Genomic DNA, 20,288 nt, shown 5'->3' with positions numbered 1-20,288 from the left:
GATGAGCACTGAAAGTGTATAGAATTGTTGCATCACTATACTGTATACCTGAAACTAAGGTGAACACTGCATGGTAATTATATTAGAAAATAAACAACCAAACAAATAAGAGATTATTAAAGTACTATTTATCACAAGATGGAATTATGGGGCCATTAGTAATGGTTGAAGACCACTGAAATCTCTAACCAAAAGCAGAGTGATGGCAACACCTTTTGGTGTAGTGATTAGTGTCGGCACAGGAATGATAGGAGCTGTTAGGATTCCTAGCCCAGTCACTGACTAGCCATGTGACCTGGGGCAAATTATTTAACTTCCCTCTCCCAGCATCTCCTCAGTTAAATGGGGATTACTTCACAGGGCTGTTGTAAAGATTAGCTAATTCATGTGAAGCACTCAAAACAAGGCTTAGCTCAATAAATGTTAGATACTATTTTTTGTGAGATGACTAATGGCATGAGTATTGTTTTCTAGAGAGCCATGTAGTAGGACACATGATTTAATTTGGTTATGTAAACTGCCCATGTAAAGGGCACTCTGTGATAGCAAATGTTGTAGTTTATCTAACATCACTCTTCCTATTCTTGACTTTTAATAAGTATCCACATTAGTTCAAAAGAGACAAAAAGGCAGTAGGAATATACTCTGTGGATTATACTGATCTGACTGATTCCTATCAAGAAAAGTTTAGTGGGGGAGAGGGGAAACACCCTCAAACCAATCTTTCTAGTTTTACTTATGCTTAATGAGTTCCTCAGACCAAGATCAATAAGTACAAGAAACACAGTTATAGATCATGCCACCTGACAACACACAGAAGAAGCTGGAATAGGAGGGATACAAGCATGGGGGCAGGAAACCTAGGCTGATTTATCTGCATTGAGACAATTCAAGAGGGATCAGGAAACTCAGAAGATTTATAAATTCCCTGTTGCATCATAAAAGGCAGCAGCTTGACAACAGGAAGGGCAAGTTAGATTTGATACTAGAAAAGAAGGGAAGAAAGTCTTATCAAATTTTTGTGAAGAATTTCCCTACATCTGGAATTGATGACAAAAAAAGATGGAACAGATGGATGAAAGGAGACTGGGAGGAATCCAGATTTCCCCACATCTTCCAACCTCTGGACTTCACTTAACTCCAAACAAGCAAAACTCATCAAAAGATGATATTTTTTTTTGCAGAATATAAAAGAGGTTTTCAAGGGATACTAAGTAACCAGAATTTTTTTTTCAATTTCAAAATGCAATACTTAAATAAAATAAGCAAATTTCTACAGACAGGTATTTAAACAATCTTTACATACATATGTGTTTTCTTATGCTTTATAATTGTTTCTTCTGAAAATATTCCCAATGTCAGCAATTAGCAGATAATATAGCTATAAGAAAATATATTAAGTTGTTAAAACATGGAAAATAAAGAACTTTAGACTTCAAAATTCCTTTTATCTATTCTTCCAGTATTATAGATAAGGAAGATAAAACCCAGGGAGGTAAGTTAGGCAACTTGTGGCCTGGCTTTATATGAGAAACAAACAAAAAGTATATTAGATGCCAACATTTAGATATCAAGAGATTTAAAGGTGAAGAGGGTCAAAAAAGACAAACTTCCAGTTACAGGATAAATAAGCTCTGGGGATGCAATGTACAGCACAGTGGCCATAGTTAACAAAACTGTACTGTATATTTGAAGTCACAGATAGTAGATCTTAGTATTCTCACCATAAGAAAAAGATGTGTAACCACGTGTGTGATGGAGGTTAACGGTATTGACTGTGGTAATCATTTCACAGTACATACATACATTATGCTGCATACCCAAAACAATACAATGTTATATGCTGATTATATCTCAAGAGATTTATATAAAATTGTGGATTCTATGAGGAAAAAGTGGATCCTTACATAACATGAGGCCATCATGCATGCATGGCCCCAAGTTGGAATTAAAACTGGCATTTTTTCTTTAAAGATTTATTTATTTGACAAATAAGAGCACAAATAGGCAGAGCGGCAGGCAGAGGGAGAGAGAGTAAATAAAGCAGGCTCTCTGCTGAGCAGGGAGCCTGATGTGGGGCTCGATCCCAGGACCCTGGGATCATGACCTGAGCCGAAGGCAGCTGCCCAATAGACTGAGTCACCCAGGCACCCCTAAAACGGGCTGCTTTTATAGAAAAAGCATGTGGCCCCTAGTCTGTCTTACTGTTTTCCACACTTCACTCACTTCTTTAACCTACGCTATCTGCCTGGCTCATTCAGGCACAGGGTTAGGTGCTATAAGGTATTTGAATAGTACTTTGTAAACTATGAACTGTGCATGTTAGTTGTTGGTGTTATTACTGCTTAAGATTATACACTTAGTTATCAAGAGAGTTAGAGCTAGAGCTCAGGTCTCTTGACACTCACTTTTGTGCTATTTCTCCGTACCATGACAGAATGGGAATTCCTATATCTGAAGAAACAGCCATGCCAATGAGAATAATTTGGCTTGGAATAAATAAATTCAATAAGTGTAGTACAATCAAGTGAATAATTTCTCTCTTTTTTCCTCCACGGTCACGTTTCAACTTCTACCGAAAGGAGGATGAATGCGTGAGTGAAAAAAGGCATAGAATGACTTTGCTAATGGAAAAAAAAAAAAAGAAAGAAAAAACCCAAACTAGATTTCATGGCTAGGAAATTCCAAACTACAAAGATAAGTCTTGAAGTAAAGATTAAAGTAGAGATTAGATGAGGAAGTAGGAGGCAATTCCAGAGGTGAGGACAGTGAATGGGAAATGCTTTGCATCCAGTTCCTTTCAAATAAATCTGGATACCACCAGCAGGAAAAATCTAGCTGATCTTAACGTTTGTAGTGGTTTAGAGAAAGAAATATGTATATTGAATGCTTAATACATAAAAATCTAGAATTGAAGAGAGGATAATTAAAAAGAGATTAATGTTTTAAAAAAGATTTTATTTATTTATCTGAGAGAGAGAGCAGAATGAGAGAGAAAAAGCACATCAGTGGGGAGAGGGGCAGAAGGAAAGGGAGAAGCAGGCTCCTCCCTGAGCATGAATCCCAGGGGCGGGGGTGGGGGGTGGGGAGTGGGGTACAGGGCCTGATCCCAGGTCTCGGGGATCATGACCTAAGCTGCTTAACAGACTGAGCCACTGAGATTAACATTTTTATCTGACCAAGTCAATAAGGCTGTTGAATCATTAAATACTGATTGAATTGCAATCTTCTATTCTGGCCACTTCTGAATATTATGTGTTTTACCTAGACAGATGGTTTTTACTTTCTGTGATCACAAAATAACAAAACAACAGTCACTTAGGAGATACTGTGCCACCGGAGAGCTGAGAGGTTACACGGCAAATAAAGGAGAAAGCAGGCACAGTCAAGTGCAATCATCAAGGAGTTGTCCAGCACTGCCTGCACATGTCTTCTCGAAGAATGTCTGCCCCATCAAGCAAAAGATACGTGGCACTATGTATGTGTGATGGACAAATGGAATCCTCTCCATTATTAAGAATTTACACTGCCTAGTGAGATGAACAGATGACTGCTAAATTTTACTTTGCATCAAGAGCTTCTGTAGGGCTCAATCTACTTCAACACTTGCTATTTATTTTCCCCTTTGTTCATCAACAACTCAGGAGCTCTTTGTAGCTTTACCTTATTAATGTTCTCTTTCTAAAGAATGTAACATAGTTTTATTGTTCTCTTTTCAATTTTAGAGGTCACTTTTAAACTAGTGTTAATAGTATGATGAATGGGTTTTTCCAGTAGTTCTAGAATTAGGGACTAGGGACCAAAGCTGGGGACAAAGAGCTAAACAAGCCATAATGTGTGTGTGTGTGTATATATGTATTATTATTATTATATAATAATATATATAATAATACATATTATATATAATATAATATATTATATATAAATATATAATAATATAAATATTATATATATATATTAAAAACTATTTGACAGAAAGACACACAGTGAGCAAGGGAACACAAGCAGGAACAGAGGGAGAGGGAGAAGCAGACTCTCCGCCGAGCAGGGAGCCCGATGTGGGGCTCGACGCCAGGACCCTGGGATCATGACCTGAGCAGAAGGCAGATGCTTAACCGACTGAGCCACTCAGGTGCCCCCAAGCCTTATTATAAAGAGAGCTTACTAAGAGGTGGCAGAAAAGGGATGACTGTCCACCAGTCCAACATGTCAGCACGTGCCTTTTTCTCGAGACTGCTGTGGGGGTGATGCTAGGACCAGGACAGAAAACTTGATGGCACAGGGATATATATTCATGCACATGAAGGTCCCTGTGTCTGAGCTGAGTGGGAGGGCGCAAACAAAAGTCAATCCTAAATTCTAGTATATTCAATCCTAAACACTGGGTAAGAGTAAAAGGAAAGGAAATGGGCATCTCATTCCTGTGTTCTGTACCTACTTAGGCATCAGACTTGCTGATTTGCCTTGTGCTTATCTGGGAAGGAAAAAAGACCACTGGAGACAGGTATAGGCTGGACAGAGAAGTACTCAGTCTGTAGGTTTATAGATTCTCACTATTTGATAGGCACAGCAAAGAAGCTTAAGTTTCCTACGAGGCAAGTGACATTACAGAAAGCAACCAGGTTTGTATCTTTCGGTTATTGCTCTTCCCCAAGGAACCGGGGGGGGGGGGGGGGGGGTTGGGCAGAGAACTGTGTGAGAGGACTGCTATAGCATTCAAAGGCCCTGACACCAAGGGGGGAAAAAAAAACCCAAAAACAAACAAACAGGAATGAGAACAGAACCTGTCCCTTTCCTACTGTGAGCCCTGCTTGTGAGCTGAGGTAGGGAAAAGAAGATGAAACCAGTTCTGCCTTGTCGTCTGATCTCTTTCTGAGGTCATAAATTAAAAGTCTTTTCTAGAGTTTAATATAAATACTGAATATTCTTCTGTCTGGATTCTTTTGCTTGCTGTGTTTTTGAGATTCATCTACACTGTCATGTATGTATTTGCAGTTCTTTCCTATTTAATGCCAAGCAGTATTTCATTGCATGTATATCATTGTATGTATATTGTTTATTCACTCACGTGTGGTAGCCAGCCTTCACTGACCCCTGTCTATAGTTATTCACACCCCTGGGTTGTTCCCTCCCACACCACAGGGGTTTGTTGTATGTGCGCAATAGAATAAGGTTGAAGTGATGGTATGTCTCTTCTGAGATTACACTGTAAGAGACATTGTGGCTTCCATCTTCCTTGCTTTCTTCTTCTCCCTTGGATCACATGCTTGGGGGAAGTGAGCTGTCATGTACTAAATAACCATGAAGAAGCCTTCATGGTGTAGAGCCAAGCATCATATGAGTGAATTTGGAAGTGAATCCTAGAGCTCCAGTCAAGCATTCAAGGGATCCTGAGTTGGAACAATCAGCTAAGCTGTTCCTGGATTCCTGACACTCAGAAACTATGTGAGATAATAAATGTCTGTATGTGTGCTTTTTAAAAGATTTTATTTTTAAGTAATCTCTATACCCATTGTGGGGCTTGAGCCTACAACTCTGAGATCAAAAGTCGCATGCTCCATTGACTGAGTCAGCCAGGAGCCCCCAATGTTGGTTGTTCTAAGATACTAAATTTAAGGTAATTTTTATGCAGTAATAGATAATTTTAGTAACTGCCATAACAAAAACTTAAAATGTGGGAGTGGCTTTGGAATTGGCAGTGGGGTGGAAGCTGGAAGAGCTGGAAAGATTTTGAGGACAGCGGTAGTGAAAATGTAATGCCTTGAATAGACAGCAGAGACAAGTTTTGAGGAGGAGATGAATGGGGCCCTCAAGAGAGATTATTTATTTATTTATTTGACACAGAGAGAGAGACACACAGAGAGAGAGAGGAAACACAAGCAGGAGTTGTAGGAGAGGGAGAAACAGGCTTCTCGCCAAGCAGGGAGCCCATGCGGGCCTCCATCCCAGGACTCTGGGATCATGACCTGAGCCAAAGGCAGATGTTTAACGACTGAACAACTCAGGCGCTCATGGGGATCCTTGTTAAGTAGCAGCAGAAAGTTCAGCCACAACATTACAAGCTGTAATATGGAAGGTCAAAAACTGCATTTGATGAACTGAGTGATTTAGTTAAAGAGACCTCCAGCTAGAGGCCTGAAGGTGTGTTCCTGGTACCTTCTTGCTTCTTATATGAGAGGAAAGAAAAGCACTAATGTGTCCACCCCAAGGATAGCTTACCTTGGTTCTTTTACGGGTTTAGGGGAACTTAACAAGTAATAAACTTATTGGCAACACAACTTCCATGAAGAATTTCATTCATAAGGTAAAGGCTTTAAATGAGTAAGCAGCCTCTGAAATGTCTATTTTCTTGGCTAGTTAAAAGGATTTTTTGTAAATTTTTTCTATTTATGAAAATAAAGGACAATCCAAAGTCATGACCTTCACTAAACTGGCTTCATACTGTTATATTATTACATTATATTATATTACATTACATATGCCCTCACACTAATTTTAGCTCTGTTCAGAAAAAAAAACCTATGCATACTACAGAGAATCAACAATAAGTCTGGCAAGTAAAAATCCAATTATTTATTATGCTCCAACTTGGTAGTTCTAAATGTTATTCCAGGGGCTCCTGGGTGGCTCAGTGGGTTAAAGCCTCTGCCTTCGGCTCAGGTCATGATCTCAGGGTCCTGGGATCAAGCCCTGCATAGGGCTCTCTGCTCAGTGGGGAGCCTGCTTCCCCCTCTCTCTCTGCCTGCCTCTCTGCCTACTTGTGATCTCTATCTGTCAAATAAATAAAATCTTAAAAAAAAAAAAGAATAAATGTTATTCCAGTAAGTGGGTCAGGGCCTGGGGCAATGAATATGAAAACCAAATGTGAGTTGTTGTGTTTGTTCTAATGTAACTAACTTATACTTTGAATTTTCAGAATAAAGTCGAGCCAGTTCTTCCCAGAACTTAGTAAATCTAAGAACCACTCACATTTTCACATACAAAACATAAGATTTACATTGTTTACTCAAAACTGTGAGATAGGTAGAGAAAGACACTTCAAACAAAATAAAATAATTTGAGCTTGGCTTATTTAAAGCTTTATTTTATTTTATATTTTATTTATTTGACAGAGAGAAATCACAACTAGGCAGAGAGGCAGGCAGAGAGAGAGGAGGAAGCAGGCTCCCTGCGGAGCAGAGAGCCCGATGTGGGGCTCGATCCCAGGACCCTGGGATCATGGCCCGAGCCGAAGGCAGAGGCTTTAACCCACTGAGCCACCCAGGCGCCCCGGCTTATTTAGAATCAATACTGAAATAGCACTTTCTTTCATCAAAACTGTGATAAAAAAACATGTGCACCAAAGTTGGGGCTGGAACAAATGATATGTTATTGCGCCCTAATCGTCAGTACCAAACAAAAGGATTTACTGAACTTTCAAAAATTTATTCTCCTTTGGGCCATGAATAAGCATGAGAAATTTTAGTCCAAAGGATAATTTATTTGGAAAGTTCTAAGTGCCTGAAGTGGTTATGATACATGACTTATCAACTCTAACTTCAGAGTTAGCACATCATGCTATTATAATAGTAGCCTTCATGGCTATGAGGAAAAGAGAGATGATGGATTTCTCTTTAAGGTGGGCCAACGGTCAGCCCTATAACATGTGAGCAAAGGGTCTAAAGTCAAAATAAGAAGGGCGTTAACCTATACACTCATTCTGCTCACAAACAACGGTGTAAAATTTCCCAAAATAAAGGAAGTAAAAGAGGGGCGCTTGGGTGGCTCAGTGGGTTAAGCCTCTGCCTTCGGCTCAGGTCATGATCTCAGGGTCCTGGGATCGAGCCCCGCATTGGGCTCTCTGCTCAGCAAGGAGCCTGCTTTCCTTCCTCTCTCTCTGCCTGCCTCTGGGTCTACTTGTGATCTCTGCCAAATAAATAAATAAAAAATCTTAAAAAAAAAAAATAAAGGAAGTAAAAGAGAACGAGTCCATATTAAGGAACCGGTTGTTTCTGAATGAGATATGTGGATGGCACATTGTATACTGTCATTCTCAGTCACCAGCACCCTAACAGGGTTGAGGAAGCCCAAGAGAATATATACGTGTGGGTTTATGGATGAGTGAAGGTATGCTAAGCTGGACAGCAGTAGGTGCCAACTCAAAGCACAGGCCAGTTTTCTGGGCCTTATCAGAGGCTGTCAAAGTCCTAAGCTCTACCTGATAAAGCAATAAATAAAAGTATCATACAAGGTATCTTATATGCCATACATAGCTCCTTGCAAGAGACTAAAAACTTAACTAGAGAGTACGCAGAACTTAAAAAAAGACAAAGTATAATTCACTTCAGATATTTTTCATACTGTACTTACTAAAAATACCTGGAGCAACACTGAAGCAATCCATTTCCATCAAGAACTTAGAGATTAGGGAAATAGTCTTATTAGGGTTAAACAAATAAAACACACACAATAGAAAACAAAGAGAGAAAATGGTAACACTTAAGAGTACAGGGTCACCTCCAGTACCAGTCAGGGTCACTGGAGCATAACTGCAAGGAAACAGAAGTGGGGCAACTGGGAAAGACTGTGTGAACAGAAAGGCGACATTCTGACTGAACAGTAAAAGGACGCCAGGAGCAGGCCCTGGTTATCTGAAAAATGTGCAGATGAACCCTGGCATTAGTATCTGATTCAGTGAGCTTCCCCATGTGACAGCTTTCTGCAGAACATACACCAGGAGATCCTGATGCATCACACAGCTCTGTCCTTATACACAGTACTTACACACTACATACAGATCTTCTTCTCTGGGAGATCTTGGTTCTTGGGTCTTTTCTTTTTTCTTTTTAAATAATTTATTTATTTATTTAGAAAGAGGAAGCGAGTGGAGGGAGGGGCAGAGGGAGAGAGAATCTCAAGCAGACTCCTTGCTGAGTGTGGAGCCCGACACAGGGCTCAGGTCCTACAACCCCAAGATCATGACCCAAGCCAAAATCAAGAGTTGGATGCTCAACTGACTGAAGCACCCAGATGTCCCAAGAAGCTCTTGGTTCCAAGTGATCTTCAAACTTCCTGAACAGAAACAGGAAACAGGCAATACTCATCCTGTTTGGGAGAAATGAAGCACAGATACACAGCAACTTATCCAAAGTTTTTCTGTATCCACTTCACTGTATGTATGTATTTTTATGATTCTTTTTTTTTCATTTTTATGATTCTTTAGGCCCACTCAGCTAGTAAACTTGACTATCTTTAATCTACTTATAATTCTTCTATTTGAGCATTTTAGAAACTGCCAATTTATTCAGAATATATAAAATAAGGACAAATTAAAATTAAAGTTCTCACAATGAAAAATTTTTGACAAAACGGAATAAATATTTTGGTCATTTTTTTGTATAGTATAAAAGAAGTACAACTTCTATGTCAAACTAGATGACCTGGAAATTCTTACGTGATGAAAATACCTAGAAATGCTAGGTAAAGTGATTGAATGTGCAATAAAGAGAAGTCTCCAAGAGCCATGCTTATTTGCTCACCCTTCTATCACCACCACCTAGGAGAGGGCTTCGCATATAGTAAGCACTAAATAATTATTTGTGGACAGTGCTAAATTAATTAATTTAGTGCTAAATTAATTTAGATGAGAGTCTGGAAGGGTCTTTTAAAAGTAGAGGGTGTGGGTCAAGGAAGATTCCTGGACAGCAGGGGAAACGCTATGCCTGTCTTGAATTATAGCCCCAGAGTTCCAATTAGGAACACTGACAGGATGGTCTATGCTAACTGTGCTGAAGTATGACCTTGCTCTTTGATACCTATAGCTGATTGTGCTGTTAGCTGATCAGTGGCCTTGATTTTACCTTCTGTGAAATGGAACTCTATTATTAATAACCTGTTTTCCTTATATGAGATGTTGTTAGAAAATGATAAGAGGATTTTCCAAACGCACCAGCAAGGAGCAAGACAAATGCCCAATAGCCAAAGGTGTGTGGGTATAATGAAAATGTGAGGCCATCCTGACTTCTTAAGATCTTTTTAAAACTCAACTGATTTTTGATGTCCGTATCACCACAGAGGACAGTTCCTGATAGTTTTCTTAACATATTATCAATGAGAAATAGTTCAGGTCCTGGAGGAGAAGGGAATACAGAGGTATAAAGAGTCACAGTTTAATGCTGACAATAATCTTCATAAAAAATTATGACTATAAGAAATTAATATTTGAAAAGAAAACATTAAAGCCTAAAACATTTTCTGTGATATAACTCAAAAGCAGTGATTAAAAAAAAAAGCAACTAATCAAAAATTGGGGCTTCTCATTATGAGTGAATTGACTTATCTACTTATTTTACTTAAATCTAATTTAGCATTATCCTATTACAGAAAGTAGAGCATTTGCCTATGGAACTCGAGAGTTGAAAAGTTCACAGTGAATAACATCATCAAGAACTAAGTTTCCAGGGTAATCTGTGATTATGAAAAATTAATATTTTAGAGGTGGTTATTTCAGATTATTTTTTAAAAAGCATAATGATTTTCTAAAATTTAGAAGTTTTTATTTATTTATTTGACAGAGAGAGAGAGAGAGAGAGCATACAAGTAGGCAGAGCAGGAGGCAGAGGGAGAAGGAGAAGCAGGCTCCCTGTTAAGCAGGGAGCCTGATGCGGGGCTCAATGCCAGGACCCTGGGATTGTGACCTGAGCTGAAGGCAGGAGCTTAACTGACTGAGACACCCCAGGTGCCCCAATTTTTGTTTTTTTAAAGAGAAACTCACTCTGAAAAGCAACTAAATCAATTCAGTCTAAATCTCAAACGGGTGGTCAACTACATATTCTTTAGTACAGTAGTTTAAAACCTGTAGGACCCTGAAACGATTACTGTGACTGCCTGCTCTCAGGAGACTGTAATTGCTCTTTAATCCATGCACATCATGTTCATAGGTGATAAAGGTTCAGGGGGACCAGAGCTTAGGTGGGCAACTTTTTCACCCCATGTAAAGGCCAGACTGGGAGAACAGGCTACCTGCTAGATAGCTACAGGGTTAGAATATCCCTTCACTATCTGTACACAGGTTGGGGGTCAGGGGACCAAACACTCCTCTATAATCACTCTGAAGTTGAAAAGTCTCCATAGATTCAGGATGGTCAAAGTATCTGGGAGGCTGGATCCCAGCTGGTGCTTTTAGGAATTGTCTGCAGATGGTTCAAAGAAGGCAGACTGTGAAGGCGCACTGTTAGAAACAATAGCATGTGTAGTTCTGATATAGGACTGCCATCACCAAAGACATAAAAGAAGCTCATATACTTCACTGTAATTTTGTAGCTTCAAGTTCATATCACTTCTTTTAATAATCTGAAGAACAGGGACAAATCTACCATTTCTTTTTTGTTTCAGGTTCTTCAGAGAGAGAGGGGAGGGTTTGGAATATAAACAAATACCCTTTCCTATCTCTCTGGGGAACAAAGGAGTGCCATAAGACTTGAAATAACATTGTTTGTATTATTTTTTTTAATAAAAAAAAAAAGATTTTATTTATTTGACAGAGAGACAGAGTGCGAGCGAGTATAAGCAGAGGGAGAAGCAGCAGGCTCCCTGGAGAGCAGGAAGCCAGACTCAGGGCTCAATCCCAGGACCCAGGAATCATGACCTGAGCCCAAGGCAGACACTTAACTGATCAGGCCACCCAGGTACCCCTGCACTGTTTGTCTAATTCCTAACAACATTTCTAATTACCAATTGTCTGGAATTTCCACATAAGACAGTAGGAGTAAGAAGAGAACCAGCTCTTGTCCCACCACTTAGTCCTTGTGGAAATCCACCCAAGAAATTTAATCTTTTGGGTCTCAGGTGCTTCATCTACATAATAAAGATAATAATACACAGAATTGTGGTGAGGATCAGATATGATATATACAAAGCAACTGTCCCCAGCATAGTATAGTCAACTGATAAGTGGTAGCCATCTTTGTAGTTATTCTATCTTCACATATTTCTGTAAAGTCATATGAGTCAGGGATAGAAGAGGCATGTAGGCAAGCGGAAAGTCACAGAACTAGAGAATTAGTGAGATAGAACACATGCTCGGAGTTATAAGGTTCCTAGTGCTGACAATTTCAGGTAGGTGGGCATTTAAACAATGCTCTTTGATGATGAAAATGCAAGACTAAAGAAAGACATATTAGAATTATTTTTGAAAAAGGCTATACTATAGTTCTATCATTGAAAAAAACAGGTAGAACAAAGGAAGGATAAAATGTACCACTTATTCTCCTAAGTGCTCTGAGAAATGTTTTTCCACACAATGAGCTGGTTGGATAATTCTAAATAGTACAGTCATAATGAGGGGTTCCTGGCTGGCTCATTTGGTAGCATGGGACTCTTGATCTTAGGGCTGTGAGTTCAAGCCCCACACTGGGTATAGATATCACTTAAAAATAAAGTCTTAAGAAAAATACTACAGTCATATTGAAAATTCAATAGTTATTACAGATGACTGAATGAGAGCCATAGTTACTGATGTCTCCCCTTTTCTCAATGTAGCCTGTATCATCCATAGCATAGCGCTTACTGTGAAACAGAGATCCCTGAGAGGGAACAGAAGTGGGAGCCTAAGTGCTTTGGATTTCTTTTTTTTTTTAAGATTTTATTTATTTATTTGACAGACAGAGATCACAAGTAGCAGAAAGGCAAGTAGAGAGCGAGGAGGAAGCAGGCTCCTTGACAAGCAGAGGGCCCGATGCGGGGCTCGATCCCAGGACCCTGGGATCATGACCCGAGTTGAAGGCAGAGGCTTTAACCCACCGAGCCACCCAGGTGCCCCAGTGCTTTGGATTTCTATACTATTTAATTCCACACCAACCCTTTGAGGTAGGTAACATCATCCAAATGTTATAGACAGGGAACATGAACCTCAGAGAAAAAATTTGTCTAACTGGTAAAAGAGAGAGTTAAAGGTACAACCTAGGTCTGATTAGCTGCCAGGCTGTTAACTAGAAAGAGACATTCATTTTCCATGAATACAGTATTTGACACATAGGAGACACTCAAAGAATCTGAAATGAATGGGCAAATAAATCATGTAATGCAGGGATGATTTGCTGAGGCTGTCAGCAAGAAAAGATGGTAAGGCCTTCTGCAGAACAGTTTTGCCAAATGTTTGAACAGCTAGTATTTTAAGCACTATACTGTGAGCTTCTTTAAGGCAAGTACTTAAGGTCTGTTTATATCCCTCATGCCTAGACAATGCTGGAATAAAGGAATATATTGTCTGACATTTCATCCTAATCCAGAAGATTCTACAATTATAGATGTAAATGAGATTGTCTAGATTCGAACCAAATCAGTGTAAGTTTGTAGACTTTCCTCTTCTAATGTTATCGTTGACCTTTAAAAAAACAGAGAAAGGGGGCGCCTGGGTGGCTCAGTGGGTTAAGCCGCTGCCTTTGGCTCAGGTCATGGTCTCAGGGTCCTGGGATTGAGTCCTGCATCAGGCTCTCTGCTCGGCAGCGAGCCTGCTTCCTTCTCTCTCTCTCTGCCTGCCTCTCTGTCTGCTTGTGATCTCTCTGTCAAATAAATAAATAAAATCTTAAAAAAACAAACAAACAAACAAACAAACAAACAAAAAAAACAGAGAAAGAACCAAACCAAACCAAACCATGCAGCTTGTCTTGAGAAGCCCAATCTGCCCATGACGCATTCTGTATAGAGCACACAGGGGCAGACCAGACTTCACACTAACAGCAAATATAATATGGAGGTTGTAAAATTCTTGAGGTGAAAGAAGAAAATACTGCTGAGAGAAAGGCCATCTTGTGACAGCTGCTGTGGCTAAACAGATTGTGTTAATGCTTTCCAGGGTTCCATGTGAGTTTACATTAAATCCAGCGTGGGTGCTTGGCAATCACAGCGGGGGCTTGCTTCTTCATGACTTACAATCGAACACACTGGTTGGCACCCACCACAGCACATCTGGAGTTTGTTAGACAACCTTTATTTTTTACTTTCTTTCATTGGCTCTGGCCCCTTCCTCTGACGCAGCCTCTCCAAGTGCTCTTTGCCATGAATGAATCAAGGAGAGAAGTTACCCTGGGGTGGTTATGCAAATTGGGCCTATCTTAGAGGGTGACCCCCAAATCTGTAAATCCCTATCTGACAATAGAACTGCACACAAATGTCAAGAGCCCATCAGGCAGGGGCAGCTCCACTTACTGGAAAGCCTGGTCAATGCTGACTGCTTCCTTGTTAGGAAATGGCCTTTAGATTGAGGCACATTCCAGCAATTCAAGGACTAGAAGCTTTAAATTAAAACAATATTGATGCCATATCCTCTTTCCAAAAGGCCTCTCCCTTGTCTAAAAGTTAGTACACACACTTAGAAAAATTAAAGAATCAAATATCTTTGGCAAGACCAGTTCCTTCTTGCTCACAGAATCCTAGACACTCTCTGAGAGGGCAGGAATGTGAAACTTTACATGGAAAGCAGACAGAAAAACAGTTAGGAAGGACTCCCCAAAACTACATTTATCTTTCTCCTTACATAGATCACATCACTACAGAATATTCAGGGCATATAGTGAGATGGAAAGACATTAAGATGCTCTTTTTTTAAGATTGCAAGTTCATGGATTAATGAATATCCTACTGAAAACACGTAGCCTTAAGAATGAAATAATCAAAAGCCACTATGAATGAGATACAGTACTCTAGTCTGCTAGACATTTTATTCTGTTTTAGTGTCTGAAAGTAGAGGGACCAAGAAGTACTTAAATCTTATGTCTATACATTTAGGCCTAACTACTTAGGGGAACTGATACTGTTAACTATACACACTCACCAACTAGTGAACGCCTTTCCTCAACAATACCCTCCCTTTTCATTTATCAGCATCCACCCCTAGAAGTATAACTGACAAATATAAACTGTATATATTTAAGGTACAATGTGTTTTAATACATGTGTACATCATAAAATCACCATTACAATAAAGCTAATTGACATCTCTATTACTTCAAGTTACGTTTCTTAAGAACATTTAGAATCCACTCTTAGCAAATTTCAAATATTCCATAGGATATTATTAACTACAGCCACCATGATGTGTATTAGATCCCTAGAACTTACTCATCTTGCATAACTGAAACTTCGTACTCTTTGACTAATACCTCCCCATCTTCCCTACCCTCCTAGGCCACTGCAACCACTATTCGCCTCATATTATCAGTTTTCATAAGCCAAATTTCAGTTTTGAACTACTGCACAGACATCTTTAATATTAAGCACATTCTTCCTGTTTTACTTAACAGGTATCCAAATACTGCATGATGTCTTCTTCTTATGACAAAGTATTTTAGGACACTGGAAAAGATTCTCTGCTTATAAATGAGCAATGGGTTATTTTTTGCTGGTTATTGATCTATCCTATAGAAAAGGGACATCTTTTGGTATTTTCTCAGCAAAGTTGGTCCCATAAATAAATATAAAATCTATTTCTAAGCAGTTTTAAGTACTGATCTACAAACAGAAACATCTTTATTGTGTAAATATTGATTCTTGTTAATTTGAACATTATATATTATGTTAAAAATGCTATCAATTGATGACTGATACCCCAGCATAGGAAAGAAGAAATTCCTTCACTTGAAAAATTCTTTCCCAGTCTTATTACCTCAGGTAGAAAAGCAAATCTAGGCAGACAATGCACAGAAAATGTGACGGAGAATGAAGGAGATGATACTAGAAGGCAGGACTTGTGGGCACTGCAAATTGTGAAGGAATGACCAGTGAAGCGCATTTAGATAAAGAAGGGGGCTTAGATTTTAAAATTCTGCTTTCTCTTCATTCTCAAAGATTTTTTTCCCCCAAGTTTTAAATTTGTCATAAGGTATACATAACACAAAATGTATCATTTTAACCATTTTTAAGTGTCCATTAAGTACATTTATACTGTTGTCAGATCATTAACAAAGGGGAAATGTTTAGCTTTTATTTTCATAGGTCTTACATAAATATTAAGCATGAAATTCAGGGAAAGGTTAGGTTGGGAAAAAAAAATGGGAAAAGAAAACTTTACTCATATCTTCAAAGCTTACTCGGCTCTGAGTAGCTAGAAATTTTCTAATTAAAACTATACTTAGTGCCTTCTATAGTAGGATTTTGGGTGCATGTAAAAAACTAATAAGCCTTTTTCATTTTAAGTAGGCAGAACTTTGCTAATTTCATCCAGCTAAGCTAAAAAGCCCTCTCATAGAAGACCTGTAACATCTTCTAAACCAGTGCTCTTACCTAGAACACTCTCCAATTCTAAGATATAGCTAGAGATTTGTGAGGAAGATTAAAATCTCTGCTTATGGAAACTAACTAGAGGCACACCTGGGGTGGCTCAGTCAGTTAAGCGACTGACCCTTGATTTTGGCTCAGGTCATGATCTCAGAGTTGTGAGAGCAAGAAGCCCCGCAACGGCCTCTGTGTGGGTGTGCTTAGGATTCTCTGTGCTTAGGATTCTGTCTGTCCTGTCTGTCCCTCTCCTCCTCCTCTCTCTTCCTCAAAAAACAAAAACTGAAAAAAAAACCTAGCTAGATACAAAGATCAGATGTCTAATATGAGAGGCAAGACCTTAAAATATAAGCTGGCAAAGACAAAGGTAGAGAATGGTGTGAGAGCTGGTCTTACTGCCCCTCCAGCATGGGCCCTCCCTGGCATTTCATTATTACCTGCTGCTTGAGTTGCTGCACCAGACGATCCTTCTCCCGCTTCAGTGCAGCCACTTCCTCTTGGGTCTTTTTCTTAGAGGATGAAAGCTCCAAAAGGGCTATGTTGGCATCTTTTTCACTAATGGCAGCCAGAAGAGCTTCTTGCCTACAAAATAAAGAAAATTCCAAGACTTTCATTTGTCCTCAAAACAATCCTTTGAAGTTATTATAATCACCCCCATTTTATGGGTGATGAAACCAAGGCTCAGAGAGTTCATATAGCTTGCCCAAGTTCACACTTGAAGTATATGGTGCAGCTAGGAATCCCACTCAGATTTCTCTGACTCTAAATGTCTTTATCATTGTGTTATACTGACATCTTAATAGTTCCTATAGTTAGACTCAGAAAGTAAACAAAATTAATGAATTTTTAAAACTAAGACTAAAACTATCACCCATATACTTTACCCATTTAATTCATTCTTTTCATAAGCATTCTGTACCTGCCAGGCAAATTGAGGCATGACTGAAACTGAAAACACTCTTATGTATAGAGTGTGTAACAAATTGTAAACATTAGGAAATAGGATTTAGAAAATCAGCCATCTGTTCTTGGGGCATTCTAAACATCTACAATTCTCTTTCTCTCATCAATGCAAATTAGTTTCTAGTCGTGGCTTTATTTGGCAAATGTTTGTGGACTTTGAAACAATAACTTGAACCTTACGGATTCCTTGTGGTTTAGCTAACTACTTTTTGGCTCACATCCAGAAGGAAAAGAAGGTGGGATTTAGAAGAGGGGTGAACAGGAGAAATTTACAAAATGATCTGAACAAAGTTGGTCAACAATTAGTCTCCTTGGCAAAAATGCATTCCTCAATAGCTCATCTATTATTTAAGTCATCTGTAAGAATGCAGATTTGATTTACAGGAACTATTTAAGTGGCCTGAGCTTTTGACCTGAGGAAATGCTGAATCTAAGAACCAACTGCCCAAGTTTAACCTTGCTTCTGTCTTTTGTTAAGATAATTATGCCTCAATAGCAGTCATCTGGAAGAGTTTTAGTTTAGCCACAAACTGGAAGACTATTTTTGCATATTCTGACAAGGATTTTCTGTTTTCTGGATGGGTAGGTCTGGAGAACTCTGAACAAGCAGTACCAACAAAGGGAGGATATAGATCAGCTTACATCATGAAAATGAAGATTTGTTTAACCAGTCTCTGCTGTTGGACGGGAAGAAGATTCTCACTGACCCCAGTGTAATTTTCCACTGTCCCTAAACTCTCTATAATTCTAAAAAATGGCAGATGGCTTATCCCATGAAGCTTTAGTCAAAAGCAAAGGGATAACAATAGTCTAAATATATCCACTGACCACTTGAAAAAAATATGTTAAGTGGTGAAATGAGCTTAAAGGTGAAGGAGTTCAAGTTGGTCTCACTATGCACAATTTCCTGCCGATTGCTGTCATCTGTTCCCTTTGGGGAAGCTCAAAGACTGACAAAGTTGGAATGAGAAATGTGTTTTCTCAATAAGGGTGCTGCCGTATTTCTTTGCACTAATAGAATTACACATTTAGCAGCAGGCAAATAACAGAAGATGAATGAAAGATAAATTATCCAATCAGATGAAGTAAGGAGCACTTTTGCAAAATGGAAGATACAAAGGCGATGGGATCTGAGTTCCATTCTGTGCTTAAGGGAAGTATCATAGTAAAAATTATTCTATGTTGGTGAAGAATCTTGACTGAATTCCAAATTCTTTTATAAATGATATGCTTGGCCAGCTACTGTGGTACAGTTAATCTCTGGGGTAAAATGTCACATTCCCATACTGCAATATGATATAACAGGTGACAATTCAGATTCTAAATTTTTAAAATAAAGGATGAAGTACTAGACTCTGAACCAGTGCAATAATGCTTTTTTTACTAAGATATATAATTTTAAGTCTTTTGTTCTTTTTATATAAAATCCAAATAGAAATTATGAGCATTGACAAATACTACAAACTGCACAGAATCAACTCCCCCATACCCATCACTCTCAACCTCTAAAAATATCCTAACTTAACACACCGTCTTTTCCATTTTGAAAGTATACTCTTGATAGTGATTTCTACATATGTATATGCCTAAAAAGGACAATTGATAGTCAAGAGAATAAAATTTTTCATTACACACTGCACATATAAACATATAAACTTGGGGGTAATGTCAGTATTTTTTACGGATATATTAGCTTTTATGTTTTTCTTTTGCTTTTGAAAGAGAGAGAGTATTGTTCTCTTGTGTACAATTTTTGGTAAATTTGAAATGGACAATTATAAGGGAGAGCAATCTCTTAAAAATCTGAAAGACCGTCAAGAATATTAAAGCTAATAAACAGTAACAGCCATCTAATTTTTGGGAATAAGAAAATTGTTGTTCCCACACTACTATTTGATAGAAAAGACTGTATGGTATAGTTGAACTTACGTGGTTAAGTTTCACAGAGAGCATCAAAAGTGTCAAAACTAAAAAATTTTAAAGAATGCCCTGCTTTCCAGAGGGAATGGAATTCAGAGTGAAAAAAAAAAAAAAAAGCAAATTACAAAAAGAATCTTATTTTAGTAGGCACTTAACTCTTAATAAAATTGGTTCTTTGGAAAAAGAAAGGTATTTTCTGATAAAAGTAATATGTATTCATGGAATAAAAACTGGAAGATCCAGAACACTAAAAAGAAGAAAATAAGAATACCAGAAATAGTTCTTTTTAAATCAGAGTCAATGGCTTGAGATGTGGAAGTCACCTATTCTAAGTCTAACATGGCTATTTTAAAGAAAATGAACCTTAATATGAATTAATAACCGACTTTAAGAGCTTTACTAACTGAAGTGTATCTACAGAAAAGGAAGACTTGCTAGTGAAGCACATTCTGACTTCATTTCCCATGAGCCCCTAGGGAGTAATACAAGCACGTATAATATGAAAGGTAATATATGTATGCCACAAGCCTACAGCAAAATAAGAACTGCAATGCTAAACTGCTCTCCTTGTTCTGTTAATGTCTTTTCCTCAGCTAAAAAAAAGAAAAAGAAAAAGAAAATGTATACACAGAACCTTTCGAAGTGATTAGTGGCCCCCTACTGCTTGACTAACATGCCATATGACTGGCATAATGAGTAGGTAGTAGCAGAAATCCAAATTTAAGTCATTAAAGACGCCTTTTCAATCCATCCCTGGTGCTTTAAACTACATAACAGTTGAACCTGCCCTTTGACCTGAAAATTCTAATGGAATCAAGATGTCTCTAAAAGTATTCTACTGTGTCATTTGAGCTTTAAGAAATAGTAAGACCACCTCCTCTGTCCCCATCTCCCTCCCGAGAACATTTAGAAATAGGAAGCAAACATCCAAGGCAAATGGAGCTCAAAATCTTTTCCATAATGCCTGAGTCTTTGAGGACAACACAACATTAGTCTGCTATCACTAGTAAAAAAGAAATATAATCAGTGTTGGATTGACGGTGGTTAACAATTTAAGAGTGAGTCCTGGGGCGCCTGGGTGGCTCAGTGGGTTAAGCCGCTGCCTTCGGCTCAGGTCATGATCTCGGGATCCTGGGATCGAGTCCCACATCGGG

General features: G+C 38.6%; 1 protein-coding gene across 11 annotated transcripts in view; it reads right to left on the bottom strand.

Annotated features, from left to right (window-relative positions):
• ERC1 (ELKS/RAB6-interacting/CAST family member 1) overlaps positions 1 to 20,288 on the bottom strand; it is a 547,045-nt gene that overhangs the window by 118,428 nt on the left and 408,329 nt on the right. For all 11 annotated transcript variants that reach the window (XM_046012301.1, XM_046012300.1, XM_046012305.1 and 8 more), the window contains one exon: positions 16,689 to 16,833. In XM_046012301.1, coding sequence (XP_045868257.1) covers positions 16,689 to 16,833 — 145 coding nt within the window. The remainder of the gene's footprint in view (positions 1 to 16,688; positions 16,834 to 20,288) is intronic.

This window comes from Meles meles, chromosome 7, assembly GCF_922984935.1.
Source record: "Meles meles chromosome 7, mMelMel3.1 paternal haplotype, whole genome shotgun sequence".
Lineage (NCBI taxonomy): Eukaryota > Metazoa > Chordata > Mammalia > Carnivora > Mustelidae > Meles > Meles meles.
Note: the sequence above shows the minus strand (reverse complement) of the source record. Positions and strands in the feature narration are given on the sequence as shown.